A 17,535-nucleotide genomic window follows, 5' to 3' on the forward strand; every position below is an offset into this window, starting at 1 on the left:
TATATTTTCATCAGATCATATATGATGCGTAAATGCAATTAACCAACATTGTGGCGAGGTGCCTTGGTTCAACGCACGATTCATACATTCTGAGTAACAGCATGTTGGGAACAGACTACAGGGTGGCACTGTGCGTGATGGTTGGCTTCTTGGTGAGTAACTTCATTCTTGTATTTGTCCTAATATTAGTCCCCGTGAGGTACATTGAGTATGTGCGCCCCAGTTTCTATCCCGTCTTCACAGCATCATAGTCGGTGGTTAAAGTTAGTTTCTTGCTGTTTTTGCTGGTTAAACTTCAGTTTAAGATCTTTCTAACAAGCCCCCGATCGTCTCTGTGGGCAAATGTTAATAACCCCGTGCGTAAAGTGTGAAATGTCTTAATCAGCCTCACCTTTTCCCCGGCGCACTTCTACATGTTACTGTATGAACATGTTGTTGTGAGTTACACAAAAACATCGGTATTTACCTTGGGGGTAATCAGAGTCACCCACATGAGCTCCCACCACCCCAGAGAGAGCAGCGTCACCCATTGTTGCGCCGACTCTCTGTTCAAACAGAGTCGGTCACCCCCCCCCACCCGCCTGTTTTGGCCACACTCAGCGGTGGGCAGCCAGTCTCCGCTTCACCTCCACCTTAATGTCGGACCACTTCTGCTTCACCTCTGCTTGTGAGGCTTCTCAGACCCCACAGCATTGACAGCCTCAGGCTCTCCCACCCACTCCTCTTGTGTTTGCCGGAGGACAGCGTGCCAAAGAACACATTTTTGCACGCCTCCACTTCAGAAAGTAGCACCTCCATCTCGCTTTCCATGAAGTTCTTCTTTTTTCAGTCTTATTCATTCTTTTTTCTTTATTTTCTGATCGTACACAGAGGGGATTCGCAGGTGCAGGGCTCATTTAAATATGATTTGTGTATTTAAGTAGGGGCGTGGACAGGGAGGAGTCGGGTGCTCCGATATGTGCGCTCAATTCCACGTTGATTGGGATGTACAAACGAAATGTGCTTGGATTAATGCGTGCGCACAGATTCATACATCCAACGTTGGAGGTCATTTGGGTTTGAGCGTACGCCATGTTTCAGTAGGAAATCCACGCAAGTCTTTGTACATGAGGCCCCTGATCTCCACTGTGAGCTGGATTTATGTACAACCTTCAGTCTTTAGCAGCTGTCGCAGAGCTGTTCCTTGTAGGAATGAATTAAGTTCTTCTGATTTCACTCGAGATGAGGTTTAAATCAAATCTGAGCCTGTTTGGATACAGCATTGAGAAGAGTTGGTTTATATTTCTGTTTTCGTCCTCCACCCGAAGTCCATGACTGATCCTTTCTTCATCCTCACCACTCATTAATAATCACATCGTGACACAGACTCAGACCATGTTCCCCAAATAAAAGGGAGACTTTTTCATCAAATATCAAATAGTTTTTATACCTTTAACTGTTCATAGAGTTTAGTTGAGCCCTCAGAGATGGATGTAACTATCCCAAACAGTCCACAGGAAAATTATTTTTAAAAAAAGGGCGCACAATAATCAGAGAAAAGGAAAAACAACCACAAAATTATGCAAAACAAAAGAAATGACTGACTAAACATGAAATGATAAAAAAGGACAAAAGTAGACTCAGAACGACTACAAAATGATGCAAAATGACAGAAAGAAAGTTAGAAAGTGATGTGAAACCACAAGAAGTCACAAAATAACCACAAATGGACAAAATTCACAACACAAACCACTGGAAAGAAACAAAACGATGCAGAAAGGCAAAAGATAACATTAAAGTTGTCAATCAACCTGAATTAATATAAAATAAAATAAATAAAACTGAAACTGTAAAAAATATGAAATATTCTTAACATTTGGAAATACTGAGGCCGATTTTAAATGAATTTGAAGCCTTTTTTAGGCATATCACAGCTATAAGAGTTAAAGAGAACATGAGCCTCCACATGATAGCGCGCACACACATGGGGAGAGCAGGTCAGTGGGCTAATGAGGCTGGTTTACAGCAGAAGTTTCCTCCTGAAACAGGAAGTGTTTCACGTGGCCCATCAGGAGAAAGACCAGAAACACATGGAGGGCCTTTACAGCCGTGTGGAGCTCAGCAACCCGTCAGTTTTACGTAGGCTACATCAAATAAACTCCACTGTGTGTGTGTGTGTGTGTGTGTGTTGCACAGGTCAGACTCCCCTGCAGGATCCAGTAAGCTGCAGACTCCCCAGCGCTCTGCAGATGCTGCAGCCGAGGACCTGTTTGAGGACTTCTGACTTCCAGATGGGTTCAACAACAATTCGTGTTGTGAAAATGAATGAACGAAGAGTTGTAGATTGCACTAGACTTATTTATGATGACGTGTCTCAGAAATTATTGGTAATTAAGGACACTAATAACATTTGGAGCAACAAAATCATACTGAAGTGAATGTGTGTTGAAAATCAATGAAACATCAATGAAACAATGTAACATCTTTAAAGATGAAATTACTAAAATGTAAAAGTGATTTTTAAATCTGGAAACTTTGTGTTTCTGATGAGCTTCATTTTAATATTTGGACCAATAAACTTTCTTGTATTTTCTGTAAATTACAAAGTTTTTATCATAAGATCATTCAGCTGGTACAACTGTATGATGTTTTCTTTAAATCTGGTGGAACGTGGAATAATCTCAGCTTGGTTCTGGTGTTTTTTAGGCGATTACAGTGAGAAAAAAATGAGAAAATCTTTGGTTTTTGGTTGAAAACAGCTACAAATTTCTCTGATGGACTCCTCCACTGGCAGCTGTTTTGGGTATTTGATGCCTACTTTAATCCGTCCATTCATTGTCTATATCCGTTTAATCCAATTCAGGGTTGTGGGGGTGTGGAGCCTGTCCCAGTTGCCATTAGGCAGGGTACATTCTGGACATGTCAACAGTCCATCACAGGGCTATTTGATGACTAAAAGTCCAAAATTTAGGACCGATTTTTGAAAGTAAGTGCTGCTGCTGCAGCTCAACTAATCAGACTTTTGGTGGAAACAAAATATATTTGTGAAAGCTAAGCTTCCAATGCCGTGTTTTTTAGCAGCATTTTATTAAAGATGATTCTTTTTGGCAACAATAACTGATTCAATACACGGAGAAGCAGAGTCTCCACTTCGCAATCAGAACAAGTTTCCTCTGAGGCTGCAACAAGTGATGATTTAGATCATCAAGTATTTTATCAATTACAACTACTTGGACAAGGGATTACTGTGGGAAACCTTTGTCAGGCACTACAATACAGAGTTCCATTCACAAACTTTACTGTGCAGAGAACAAGCCTTATATTAACCACGTCCAGAGGCGGCGTCCACTTTTCTGGGCTCGGAGGCATCTGGGATGGACCATCACACAGTGGAAACACATACTGTGGTCAGACCAATTAGTATTCCACAGAGTTATCTGTTAGAAAGAAATAGAATATAATAGAAAAATACTTTATTCATCCCCCAATGGGGGAAATTCAAATTAGTCAAGTAGCTCAAAAAAATTATAAAGCTGTTAGCATTGCTTTCGGCCTTTTTTCTAACACAGATGACACTAAACACACTGCTGCTTGTAGTCTTTGATCACAGACTGAATTTGTTAGTTGCTCCTTTAACAAGGTTAAAAACTTAAAGGGAGAACAAAGATTTTAGAATATTCTCCTACTACAAATACATTTGTAGTATCTGGACAACTTGAAGAAGCAGTTAGACGTTTTTGCTTAACCAGGCTTTCTGTTAAGACTTTTATTAATTTGAACTGTTTTAAACTACTGTTTATTTTACTCTCCGTCTTAACTTGATATTATATTGATTTTACAACACTTAATTTTCTTATTATATTTTGCTGTACACTTTGTGACTGCTTGAGTGCTTGTCTGCTTTATAAATAAACTTCACTTACTTTACATAGTCTACTAAAATGCTAACAACACACAGGCTCCAGAGATGATACTACGCGTTGATTGAATGCTAATTACTTAGCTAGCTTAAGCCGGGAGAGGCTGACAACAACCAGTTTAACAACAAAGAGGATGAAGAGCCAAAAAAACATTCAGACATCAGCTGCACTGGACAATCTCGATTACATTAACTCTTAGTTTCACTCCATCCCAAAGCAGATCTTTGTCCTCTTTGATTTTGGTGTTTTCCACAGCAGAGCAAAGCTACAGGTCCAACAACAGCATAAACACAACCAAGAGCAGCCCTCAGCTCAGAGACTGCCCCCAAGTGGCAGAAAAACGTTAGAACATGTAGACATGCGTAAGCAGATCTGTGTTCAGGCATTAAGGCTGAAACTTTTCATTTCTTGGTATACTGAAGGCCGAATTGTCTTCTAAGAGTTGTGAAAAAGTTGTTGACAAAACTAGGAACTCTTTGGTCAAGTCAAAGTTAACATGAGAATCAATTATTTTTGGTTTATTACTTTATTTCCCATCTTATCCAAACTTTTTTTGATTTGGGTTTCTAGGCTTTGAGCTATTACCGGATTCCTTTCTCTATCTACTCCCTGTATGTTTAAGGCAGGTATTTCTGCACATAATAAAGTACTTGAACAAAATACTTCCAGTGTGTTTTGTCATGTGAAACTAAGTTGCATCATGGAAAATTATTGTTTTCCAGTAAGAAGTCATGATCAGAGCTCCATCACTCTTTTTAAACCAACCTTTCATGACTCTTAAAGTAATGTTAAATCAGCTGAGCCTCCCTTTAATGCCTCCCTCTGTTCATGTTTAACTCTCGTTCCTTCACTTCTCTTCTGTGACTCACCCTTCCTCCCTCCCACTCAGGCTTTCCTCTTTTCGCTTCCTCCATACACACCTCCCACCCTTTCTTTCTTTCCTTCAGTTTTTTGTCACAATGTCACCTCCCTTTTTTCCTCCCTCCCTCCCTGTGCTGGGCGGTGTATTGTTGGTCATGTGTGCTCCTCCTCGTCCTCATGTCTGGATAATAGGGGGTGTAAAGTGGATTTGAACTTGCAGCCAGTGTTGAGAGGCGGAGGAGAACATCTTTTTGAGAGGAGTTGTGTTCAGACGTTTGCTTGGGACCTCCGGGAGTTTATCTTGGAAAAGTTTAAGACATCTGACACAAACCAAAAGGAATTTTGGACCTTTTTTTTAAGCATTTGCAAGGTAGGATATTTAATATTTAACCTTTTTTTAGGCACAAAATGTATCTGCATACTAAGTTAAAAGATAATGTTCAACATATCTGTGATTATTTACTATCATCCCACTGTAGAGGCTTATTTAAAAAAAAAAATTATTAGCCAGGAAAGTTTCCTAACTGATAGCTTAAAGGCAGGTGCTAAGATGATTGATAAAACTGACGCTGGGGATCAATTACAATTTACATCAACTCACAGCTTGACCATCAAATCACAGTCAGAGCTGGTCCTGGACCAGCTGTTATCTCCCGTCCAAGACAACTCCCCCTCCGTTTTGTGATGGTTTTAATTACTTTGTGCTTCATTGGCATGGATGTAAGATAAATATAAGGCACATTAAACAGCCCCCCAGGGTTGGAACACCAGTTGTCAGGAAATTAAAGGAAAACATGGATCAACTTTTTGGAAAATAGTATTTGAATAGAGACCAAGTCGTTCCTTTTCTGTTTAATAGCATGTTCAGGTTACTTAAACTGTTTGTGGAAGTTATGGAGTGGTTATATGTTACAGTAAAAGTGATTTTATCTGTGCATAATATAATATACCTAAACTACAAATGCAGTAAAAATACAAATTGTTCAATTTTAAAAGACTATATTCAGATCAATGGGAACTTTGCTCCTGAATTGTTAAAACTTGCCACAGTAAAAATTCACATTGAGAAAAAAGATTGGGGTTAGAATTAGGTGATTTAACTGATGTGGACCTCTAGATAAAGGAAAGTAAGAGATGAGTATGATAAGATCATCTTACCAAATTTCAGAATGCTTAATAATCACATAAATGTTCAGAATCCATCTAAAAAGTTTCTAAATATGACCAAATGTGATACATTTAAAAAATTTAAAAACCAGTTTATTAATCCATTCTTTTACAAATGTATCTATTTTCATGAATCTATTTAAACAATAGAAATCTTTATTTGCCTTTTTAAGCAATTTGTTGAACACCAAAGTTATAACCTTTCCTAAAATTAACTACAGAAAGTTTGTTGAATAAAACGATGAATAAATGTGACTTAAACAGATTTTTATCAAAAGACTAAATCTAAAACTGAATAATTAACACTGTAAACATGTAAAATGAGTACTTATTTCCTTTGGGGAACTTACAGACTCTTCCCATGTACCTCTTCTTTTTACAGTCTGGCAGAAATGATGAATGCCACCAAAATTAATGGTCACATGACAATAAAAGTGCATGGTTGCAAAGTCCCAGGCTCCAACAGGCTCCTCCTCTATATAGTTTCTGTAGTGATTATTTTTTACATATAAGGCACTTGACCAACATACGAAATAAAATGTTTTCTTTTAGCATCCAACTTTTTTTGTTTGATCCAAAAATTGTGAAAAAAATTTTTTTTTCTAGAATCAGCAGGTGGAGATACAATTAGATTACTCCATAATTCCACCATAAAAATAATTCATTTTATCTGTACATGTAGGTAGTTGATAGTAGTTTAGTAGTCTATAGTCTTATGTAGTCTATAAATTACAGAAAAAGTGTTGATATTGTTACAGTAACTGAAAAGAAAACATATTTTTAACTTAGGGATCGTTGGTACTCGATTTTTACTTTCACCAATGTTTTTTAAAAAAAATACTACAGCCAAAGTTATCAATCTAAACTTTCCTAAACGTGCAACAGTGTGCATGAGTGTAAAGGAAGTCGGAGAATGTATTGGTATATGAATATATTTAAATAATATACGAGCATATCCATTTATTGTGTTTAAATACAAAAGGTTCTGTGTACAGTTGTGTAAAAATCTGTTGGCTAATCAATGAGAGTTTGGTTTGCAAGTCTCTGAATAACGGTTTGATTGTTTTGCTGTTTGTTAAGAGGAAAATCCATTTCTACATAATAATGTAAGTGGATTGCAACTGTAAAAGTGTGGGTTGGTCTTCTTGTGTTAAGATTAAAAAAAACTGCCGAAGATAAAGTCATGATGTTTTGTAGCCTCAACTTTCCAGAGCCAAATACTGAATACAGCTTCTTCCTGCTGGCTGGGTAAAGCCAGGATAAGATCTAAACCCTATAGATACTAACCCTGTGAATACTATACATCCTAAACAAGTGTGAAGCAATTTTATCTCTTGAAACATTGTTCTCCCCACTGCAGTCACCATCGTTCTCTATTCAGCTGCCTCCTACACCTGTAGAGATTGACCTCTGGTGGTGCATGAATTTAAAAGCTGCTGTTCTAAGCAGGACCACAGGCTATACTGTCTGTATTGGGTCAGATTCACAGCCCAGAAGAAGAATAACGAAATTCAATTAAATTCAATTAATTTCAATTCAATTCAATTCAGTTTTATTTATATAGCGCCAAATTACAACAAACGTCGTCTCAAGGCACTTAAATAGTATAGTCCAATTCAAGCCAATTTGAGTTCAATTCATTGTAATCATAATTATTTTCAAAATAGCTGGGGTTTCAGGAAAGCTTAGCAAGGATAATTTTGTGCTGATAGTATGTACACTATTTCAAACTGACTGTAAAAAGAGGAGCATATGTATATTTTACAGAATTGACAGCCTATTATATTTTCTTTCCTTTTTTTCGTATTTGTGCCAAAGCAATTATTTAACAGTTTTAGTTAATAGATTAGCCTTCAGATCTTATGAGCTGCTCACAGATTAACACACAAATTGGTTTTAATTCTAACTATTAACTGTTAAATATAAAATTGTATTGCTACACCAAGAGAAATCTAGCTTAGATGGAAATCTAGCACATAATGCTTTGAATGTGTAGCTTCACAATGAAGAAAACACATTTAGCTTGACTCCTGCTAACAATAGCTAGCTTAGCGGAACTGAGTAGCTACCTTCTCTATTTAACTCGATTTAACTGCATGTGATTTGGTTCTTAAAGGCTGATTCATACTCGGCGCAACCTCGCTCATACTAGCTGGTCGCAAATGGCGCAAACGGTCACGTGTCCCAAAATTCCGCCACGCCCCCCTTCGCAAGCTAGAAAATCCTCGCGCGGCGCAAGGGCGCGCACACAACTTTTTTTCTGACTTCGCGCGCGCTCCACCGGAAACAGCTGACCAAGAAAAAGAAAAAATGAACACTGCAGAGACCGCGGTGACCGAGAGGATGCGCCTCTACAAACATCTGTACGACACGTCTATGAAGTTACACTGGGACAACGTTTGACAAAGTTCGTCTTGTTGCAAAGGACGAACAATCCACCATCTCTTCTGTTTTTGCCGCAGCCGCTTAGCTCTGAGATACATATACAGTTCTACACCCAGAGTAAATTTATTCCGCATCAGATGTGCCAGCCTCTGCTGACGTGACACCACAGGTGGCATTGTGTATGCTTTCTTCGTATGCTTTTCAGCTTGTTTCCTCAACAGTGACGCTCGCTGGTCTGGAGAGAACTGCAAATGTGACGCATTCTCGGCGCAAACTGCGCTTATGAGCTGAAGGAACTGTGAAGGGGCTGGCGCTTTCGATGACGTCATTAATGGTTCTCGAGCCAGAACAGTTGCGCATTTGCGCCGAGTATGAATCAGGCTTAAGGCTGATTTATGCTTCAGACGCAAAGCCTCTGACGCTCGGACGCAGAGCCTCTGCGAGCGTCAAAATCTTGACCACTCCCCCACGCAGAGGCTCTGCGCGCGTTGTCGTGCACCTCAGAAAAATCCTGACTACGCGACAGACGCACGCAGACCACCAACGGAAGTGCGCAGACAAAAGCGGCTGTGATTGGTCCTCGGTGTGCCTTTCCGGTTGTCTGTGTGGCTTCCTCCTTTGCATTTTCGCCAACTCCAATAAAAGAAGCTGTTCTTCTTCGATGTCGAGCAACTCCAGATCCATATCTTGCATACACTTTTTTTTTTTTTTGAAAGATAAACACTTCCGCCGGCGCCGCCGAAGTCCTCGTCACCGCCCACCGAAATTCTCGCGAGGGGAAACTGCTGTGCGTCCCGAGAAATTCCAGACCGAGGTTGCAGAACCATAACATGAAAAGTGGTTCGCGACCAGAGCAAAGCAACACGTCAAGACGATAGACGCAGAACTATAATCCGCCCTTTAAGATGCATTTAAATCAAACACTTAAGGCAGTGTAGATTAATGTATAATATCAAGATTTTGATAAAAAATATTAATAGTATTATTATATCATGGTTAGGCTACATATTAATGTCTATTAAGATATTTATTTTGAAATAAGTAACATCAAGGGTTATTGATGCCTAACACAAATGCTCAGGTCATGAGTTTGAATTGAATCAAAGATTTCATGGAATGATGAAGCTTCCTCAGCTGGACAACCTTTTATATTTTGGCATATTTTTAACACTGTTACACTGAATTGGACTGGATTGAACTAAAGAACTGGATTAAATTGTAATCTGTTTGATTGAAATTAAATTAATTTAATTGGATTGTAAGTGAGCAGAACTTTAAGTTTATTTTCTCTCACACATGCCCTGACACATGTTGTGAATAGATGTCAAATAAACTGAGCTGAATTGAACTAAATACATGAATTATCATAAATGAAATAAAAAATTCTTCAGAAGATTGTCCAAAGTCAGTTTTTACAATAGAATTTGTAGTTTTCATTCGATTCTTTTGGGTTAAGCAGTCTGAAAATGAGTCTTTGAAAATAATCATAAAAATAAATCATAACAGCTTCTCTGTCTGTTTTAAACCTGGTTTATTTCTCGGTTTAAGTCTATTTTTGTATGACTGTAGTTATTGATACAATCCTTACAATATTAGTAAAAGAAGAACTCAAGATGTAAAACATATAAAAAATGATAACATATATTTCTGCTCTCAGTCTTTTGTCTCAGATTGTGTTGAGATGATTACACACATCCTCAAACGTCTGCTCTGCCTCGTGTGTCTCTGTTCAGCTCACCCTCAACCAGGTGAGTTAACTCCAGCAGGAAATGATGTGATTGTGGCCTGAATCTAAACTCAGTCACAGTTCCTCATGGTTATTCTCTGAGGTAAACGTTATCACATGTGTGCCAGATTTGCAGGTTCCTAACTGATTAAGTGGAAAATGGTTTTTAGTCCAACACAAACACATTTACTCTGGTCTCTTTTTCTCTGATGAGTACAAATGGGCAGTTTCTTCCATCATTTGTTGCATCTGGAAGCTCCCCATTGTTAATCAGAGGCAATACTTGCTGATGAATGTTCTTTCTTTTGATTTGCTCCAGAATAAAAGTCTGTACCATGTTGCATAACAGCACAATGCCCAGTTTCGATGCCACCACTTTTGTTTTTGTGATTTAAGGTAAAAAGGAAGAAAAAACTATGCGTTAGGTAGACTTTAGTATGGATGATGAATTAAGAGATATATAGTGGATCATAAAGTGGAAAAATGAGTTACAAATGGATGCAAAGACACTGTCAAAGGGTTCAATTCTTTTGCTGCTGTCATCACGCCAAACAGCGGTGGGAAGGGGCGCTGCTGTTTGGGCGATGCAGGAATTTGCTGTGTAGTGTTGCAGCGGTACCAGCATCACATGCTCAACACAGCATCTGTTTCTTCGCTTTATTGCATCTTTGTTGAGGTTGATGTACAAGTACATATTTCTATTTTCTGCAGCATTTATTATCTCACCTCCTCTCTCCCATCGTCCTCTTGCTGCACCACCTTTACATGAAGTTGGTTAGCTCCAGTCCTACCTGCTGATCCATAAAGGGCATAAAAGCATCGATAAAACTCAATGATATGTATCAATGATACAGTGATTTAGCTCTATGTATATAGCAGTATGATAGATAATGATATGTCATAGTTTCATAGATTCCCCCATAACAGTGAAAAGCTGTAGATCTGATTATTCATCAATTATATGACTGTTACGATGTGTCTGATATTCATTTTTGCGACAGGACAACGGACTCATGCAGTGTCTTGTTTTCCAGCCTCTCTGAAAATGACAATGAGGACTGAGAAGAACTCGCTTGTAGCCGGTGCTCTGGCAGGCCGGGCAGTGCTGCCGTGTCACTTCACTATAACGCCAGCTTCCCCCAGCAGTCCATCTTACACTTCCACACACACTCCAACACCCACGCCTCCCCACAGCCCGAGTCCTGGCGAGCACATTAGGATCAAGTGGATGAAGGTGAGTGGGCAGGAAGAGAAGGTGGTGCTGGTGGTCAACGGAGGGATGGCGAAGGTGGAGCAGCAGTTCAGGGGCAGGGTGTCGGTGCCCAGCCACCCACGGTCAGTCGGAGACGCCTCTCTGCTGATCGTAAAGCTCAGAGCCAGTGACGCCGGACTGTACCGCTGCGAGGTGATGCACGGGCTTGAGGACATTCAGGACACCGTCAGCCTCAGTGTCTCTGGTGAGTAAAACATGGCAATGGTCTGTAACCATAGAGTCCCTACACTCAACTGCATCCAGATGTGTTCAGATCAAAGCTCAAGTATTAGGTAAAGGTAGAGCTCACACTTTGTCAAAGAAACGTGTTCCGGTTGTTGTTACTACCTGTTTTCTAATGCATCAGATATATTTTATAATCTGAAGCCAATTCTGACATGGTGTCATGTCACTCGGTTTTTCACACACCCACAGGTTTATAATGTTTTGCTTCTAGGTCTGATGTGACAGTGTGATGTGAGGATTTGAAACCAGAAGAGCACAAAAACTGGGATTCCTCTTTTGGTGATGAGGGAGAAATGTCATATTATGTTTGTTTTCCCCCCTTTTTTTAGCATGTTACATAGTTTTTGTACATACAGAGTTACAAAACCCGTCAAGTGTGACTTATTCTCTCCTAAAATTGCTGCTGAACTCCCTGAAACACCTCATCATCTATTAAGAGCTTTCACTCGGGTGAGGCCTCCTCTTGAGATTGAAAGGATCTGATGAAAGTGTCTACTGATTGGTCGAATTCCTGGACGTTTGCTGAGGGAGTGGAGAAGGAGACGATTGTGATACCTGAATGGGCTGTACAGCAGTTGCAACAAGGCGGCTTGGAAGCCACAGTAACATATAAACAAGAAAACACTTTGAAAAACACGTTATGTTCCAAGCGCAATAAGGCACATCGGATCCAGGATGCCAAAGTGCCTCTTCACCCAGTGTAGCCACGATGTTTGTTCTAAAATATGTTCATACGTCTAATTCCAACACAGCACAGATATTTGAAACAGTTTCCGTCACTGTTTGAGGATCAGACTCATACTCTTTTAGTGTTGGAACAGCCTCGACTTTCAGCTTCAGTCTCCCTGCAAAGACACCGTCATAATGGTTCTTGTTCATAGAACTTTCGACAGTTAAGTTTAATGAACAAATCCAAACATTTTCCCGACTGTTGCGATCATCCAGTCCTGGAAAACCTAAGATTTCTGGGTAATTGGGGAAGCTGGAAAAGTTCAACTTGCCCTCACAACCAAAAACACATTTTCTTGAAGACATCTCTAAAGCTAAAAAACGAAGAACTGTGCTCTCAAAATTACTGACAGATCACTCATTCCTTGTCGTGGATAATTTGCACGCTCAAGCTCCCGTATGTTCCCTGCTTACCATAAAAGGTCATCTTAAACTGTGATGTGTTTCGATAAAAAATCGCAAGCGAGAGTTTGAGACTATGGGATAAAATGAGTTCTTCCTGCATAATAATACCAAAACCATATCATTAGCCTAATAGCATAATTGCCTAAGTAATTTTTTGGCCAAATTGTGATATCTGCCTAACATTACTCTCCTACCACTGCTGCATCACCCTGCCGTATTGCCTATGTCCTCAGCATATCAGAACACATTTTAGAGTCCAAAATCACTATCTGCCTTAGTCATCTCTTTGACTTGGGCATTTTTGATACATTTTTTGGTAAGTAACCCAAAAACATTCAAAGATGACTTCGGCAATTATGCTATTAGGCTAACGATATGTAGACCTCTACATATGTAGACCACCATTTTAACACTGCAGTTAAAGTGATAGTTCGGAGTAGATTCATCCTAGGGTCATTTGAACCGTGACATCCAGCCAAGTAGCCCACCCGAAGTTTTTTCGATCTTGGCTGAACATCAGCTGAGTTACTGAGTTATCCCGAATAGCTTAGTACAAGCGCTAATGGAACCTGGCAGTATCTCCAAAATTACCACACTAAAATCACATGCCATGACACCAAACTTCTACAGTAGTACAAATATGGTCTGTACTCACAAAACGATGCATTATGAAGTTTGTACATAGTCCAGGAGTTTATTATTATCAACACAAGCCTAATAGCTTCTCTGCTGCTAAAGCTGCGTCGACGTCACTTCCTTGATCTAGTAAGATGAGGGTTGATCTACTACTGTAGACAACAAAGCAAGGCTGCTCAATTTCTCCATTGATAAAATAAATTCACAACTCTACAACATAAAAATTCATAAAAAATCATGTAGAATATAACATATACTTTGTTGTGTTTTGTATATTCCTGTGAAAAAATTATCAAACATGATAAAACATGTAGACGTGCTTCTGTGAAGCAGGTTGCAGAACATCCAAAGCTAGTTGCATCTATACCAAGGAAACATTTTCCTGTAACCAGGCTCCTCTGTGGGATCATTTGAATGCCTTCTCACTTCCAAAAGAGATATTTTACCCCAATACGAAAACCTCTCTGATTCAACAAGTATTCCCACTATTTTATCTGTCATTTCAGGTTTCGTGTCCACAACTGCTCTTAAAGACTGTTGTGCCGTAAAACAGGAACAGTTTTTACTGTTTGTAAACACAAAATTATCTTAACATTATAATGTTAATCTCAAAGTGTTTAACTGCAGTTACATTTACAGACACATGTAAAACACCCACAGCTTAATAGATATCTTTAACATTGGCAGATTTTTGCTTTGTTAACGCCCCGACCCCAGTGAGGACAGTACAAGAGGAGCGACATGCTTAAACAGGCTTAATATGCCTAATTTATCAAATATGTTAGACCTCAGTGGAAATGCAAAAGACCCAGGGTTGAAATAATCTTTGAGTTCCTTAAATAAAAAGCCCCATGCTATGTTAGGGTTAGGGGGCTGCTCCTAACTGAGCTTGAACTATGTTGAATTGAAACCAAACTAATGATCATTTTTATAAATAAAGCAGCTTATTACTCTTGGATTGCAGGTGGATTTTCTGTTTTCTGGCTCATAAATGTGTTTTAACTCCAGCTTCAGTGGGTGGAGAACAAAGGGTTCACTCTGAAAACCAAAGATTTCCATCGATCTCATTTCATCCAGTGGAAACAGTTCATCCTCCAACCAAGTCGACATTTACACAGATTCCACATTAATACTCAACAGGACTCTTTGTTGGGCTCGTCCACACAAAGACGCTCCCTATGAGTGACACACAACTCTCTATTTAACTGCTCAGACATCCTTTCACATCCCCCTGCAGCTCTGCCAGGATTTCCCCTGATCCTCCAGACCTAATGACACCAAACAACAGGGATGTTTAGTCCCAGGATGACAGCTGAAATATCTCACTGCTTTGTGTTTCCTCCACACTGTCACGTATCTCAGGACAGATCCAGTTTCTGAATCTCTGTGGAAGAGTCACAGAGATGTGACGTGAACAGTAGAAGCTCAGGCTGATGAAAAGCACAAAAAAAAAAATAAATCGTTTTTATCGAGTTTTTCTTTTCCAATATTCGGTTCACATTTACAAAACCGAAGTTTTTTTAATGTTTTATTCACATTGTTATATTTATCAGATTTATTGTATGTTTTTCCTTCATGTTAAATATATTTTCCAGATATTTCTCTACATACATTTTTATGATCTTATTTATCCTGCATTTTATATATTTTTGGATAATCATTATGCACTTTATTCATATACATTTGAACTATTTTCCCCATATTTCATTCGTATTTTTAAGCAACTCTTATTTTTTTGCTGTATTTAAAATTCTGCCATGTCTGCTCTCCTGAATGCTAATTGTTTCTTTAGGTGTGGTGTTCCACTACAGATCCAACACCAGCCGCTACACTCTGGATTTTCCTGAAGCTGTGGAGGCGTGCCACTCCATAGACACCACCATCGCTACACCCAACCAGCTGACCGCTGCTTTTGAGGACGGCCTTGATCAGTGTGATGCTGGTTGGCTCGCCGACAAGTCAGTCAGGTATGATCGCACTAGATTTCTCCCCCTCAGTAAACTTTGTTTTTGTTAATCCTATCTTGTTTCATTAAATTAACAATACTTTATTAATCCTTGAAGAGAAATTATATTGCTGCGGTATTAAGTATTAATAAAGATCAGCTGTTGTTACTGATAGAGAACAAAACTGGATATAAATCAGCTGACAAAGAGGTAGAAAGTTGAAGTGTAGCAGAGAGGAAGGTGTGGTAGAAATCTTCAGAGGTCTCCATCAGTGGGTTGGGGTGTTGTTTTTGTAGCTTAGCAACAATTTAGCTGATGATGTCACACACAGCGTCAGCAGATAACACAGATGAACTCTCTCAGTAGACAACATGGACAGAAACTCACAGCCAACCGTTCAACATCTGGGGTGCAGAGACGCTCCTTCTCAGTGACATGTCCAGGATTACATCTGTTGTTAACAAGCTCTGTAATCCTCCTCCTTTACTGTTACCGTTCTGTCTACAGTCTCTGTCTGCCCGTATAGTCTTGAAGCTGAGCAGAGAGCTGTTAGAGTTGTTCCTGCAGCCAGGTCTCTTCCTGATATTCCTGCTGTGTCCTCATCAGGGCTCCAAGCTCGTCCATTTTATCCACCAGTGTTCTCACATTACCCATGATGATTAAAGCCTGGTTTATACTCGGAAACCAGGTCGTCTGCGTGTGTGTCGCAGTTAACGCAGACATGCCCCCCCCCTACGCAGACACTACGCAGACACTCTGGTGCACCTCCTCAAAATTGTAACTCACCGCAGACAGTGCAGCAGACATCGCCGCAGGGAGGAGAGAAAGGAGGCCTCTGATTGGTCAACTCTACATCCGCTCTACACTATGCGTATTTCCGGTTTGCTAACCGGCTGACGCTAACCGTGCTAACCGTGACGATTCTTTCCCTCTCTGCCAGCTCCAGTAGTAGCAATATTTCTTCTATTTCTAGATCGATCAGCTGCATCTCAATCAAAGTGCGCATTCGTCCAGTCGCCATTGTTGTTGAATGACCTCCGTAACCGTAACACCCACAATCCTAGCTTGTTCGTGATTGTCCCTCTTGCGTTGTGGCGTGGGATTAACATAGCGCAGACAGCGCTTCAAGGCATAAATCAAAAATAACTGCGTCGTGTCTGCGACAAGCTCACTGCGACACACTGCTGCGAAGTATACACGAGCCTTAAGGGAAGAAGTGGTCTAAACTTCCTCCTCCTTTTTTCTCCATTTTGTTCCTGCTCTGCATCCTAGATGTCTCATCATCTCACCAAATATAATCTACTTAAATGTTTACTTCAGTTATAACCACATTATCTCAATACAGTCTTCTGTGATAAAAACTGGTGCCCAGCGCAAGGCACTTGGAACAGTAATATATGAATAAGGTTTGTTGTATTCTTCTTTTCCAGATATCCCATCAGGACACCACGTCCTGGCTGTGAAGGTAACCTGCGGAGTCGACCAGGTGTGAGAACGTATGGCAGCCGTGACCCCTCAGAGAAATACGATGTGTACTGTTATGCAGATAAACTGCACGGTAAGCACGGTTTATTATCTATTTATTCATCAGTAGAACACCAGCAGCAGATTTTAGCTCATGATATCTTACTATAAATTCTAAAAAGGATTTTAATCAGACGTTTTTGACATTTTATGAGCAAATTTCTTTACATTTTCTGATATTCTGCTTATGTTTTTATTAAATTCTGCTCATAAAACAGACATTTATTTGTGATCATTGTATTTTTTTAAACATTTTCTTATGGATAATTTTATTTACAATTCTTTCCTCTGCCTGCAGGTGAGGTTTTCTACCCTCCATCCATCGGCAATAATCTCACCTGGCAGCAGGCGAGGGAGGAGTGTAAAAAGCATGATGCCGTGCTGGCGTCACCCGGTCACATGTTTGCAGCCTGGAGGGTGGGGCTGAACCGCTGCGACTACGGCTGGCTTTCTGATGGAAGTGTCCGGTACCCGATCACTGTCTCACGGCCTCAGTGTGGAGGAGGCCAGTTGGGGGTCCGCACTCTCTACAAGTACCAAAACCAAACTGGCTTCCCGGACCCAACGGACAGGCACGGAGCATTCTGCTTCAAAGGTAAAAAAAACTGAACAAACTTTGACAGAAAATAAAACTGTCTCAAAACAAAGTTTGTATAATTCTAAGGAGCTTTAAAGTGAATATTTGGTTTAAGCTCCTTTATTCTCCAACAGCCTGAACCCTCTTAGACAAGCTTTCTGTCATTTCTTTAAGCAGTCTTC

General features: G+C 39.9%; 2 protein-coding genes across 4 annotated transcripts in view; both read left to right on the forward strand.

Moving 5' to 3' along the window:
- The window catches only part of xrcc4 (X-ray repair complementing defective repair in Chinese hamster cells 4), a 44,450-nt gene extending 39,889 nt beyond the window's left edge, over positions 1–4,561 (forward strand). For 2 of the 3 annotated variants that reach the window (XM_075456024.1, XM_075456023.1), the window contains one exon: positions 2,176–4,561. In XM_075456024.1, the coding sequence (XP_075312139.1) occupies positions 2,176–2,263 (88 nt within the window). In that variant the 3' untranslated portion in view covers positions 2,264–4,561. The remainder of the gene's footprint in view (positions 1–2,175) is intronic. The other variant, XM_075456025.1, reaches the window with a different exon arrangement.
- A 412-nt stretch (positions 4,562–4,973) lies between these two features.
- Positions 4,974–17,535, forward strand: part of vcanb (versican b) — a 53,071-nt gene continuing 40,509 nt past the window's right edge. Inside the window, exons 1-6 of the mRNA XM_075455790.1 lie at positions 4,974–5,130; positions 9,970–10,060; positions 11,073–11,495; positions 15,099–15,273; positions 16,683–16,810; positions 17,075–17,371. Coding sequence (XP_075311905.1) covers positions 9,994–10,060; positions 11,073–11,495; positions 15,099–15,273; positions 16,683–16,810; positions 17,075–17,371 — 1,090 coding nt within the window. The 5' untranslated portion in view covers positions 4,974–5,130; positions 9,970–9,993. The remainder of the gene's footprint in view (positions 5,131–9,969; positions 10,061–11,072; positions 11,496–15,098; positions 15,274–16,682; positions 16,811–17,074; positions 17,372–17,535) is intronic.

The sequence above is a fragment of the Odontesthes bonariensis genome, chromosome 22 (assembly GCF_027942865.1).
Source record: "Odontesthes bonariensis isolate fOdoBon6 chromosome 22, fOdoBon6.hap1, whole genome shotgun sequence".
NCBI classification, from domain to species: Eukaryota; Metazoa; Chordata; class Actinopteri; order Atheriniformes; family Atherinopsidae; genus Odontesthes; species Odontesthes bonariensis.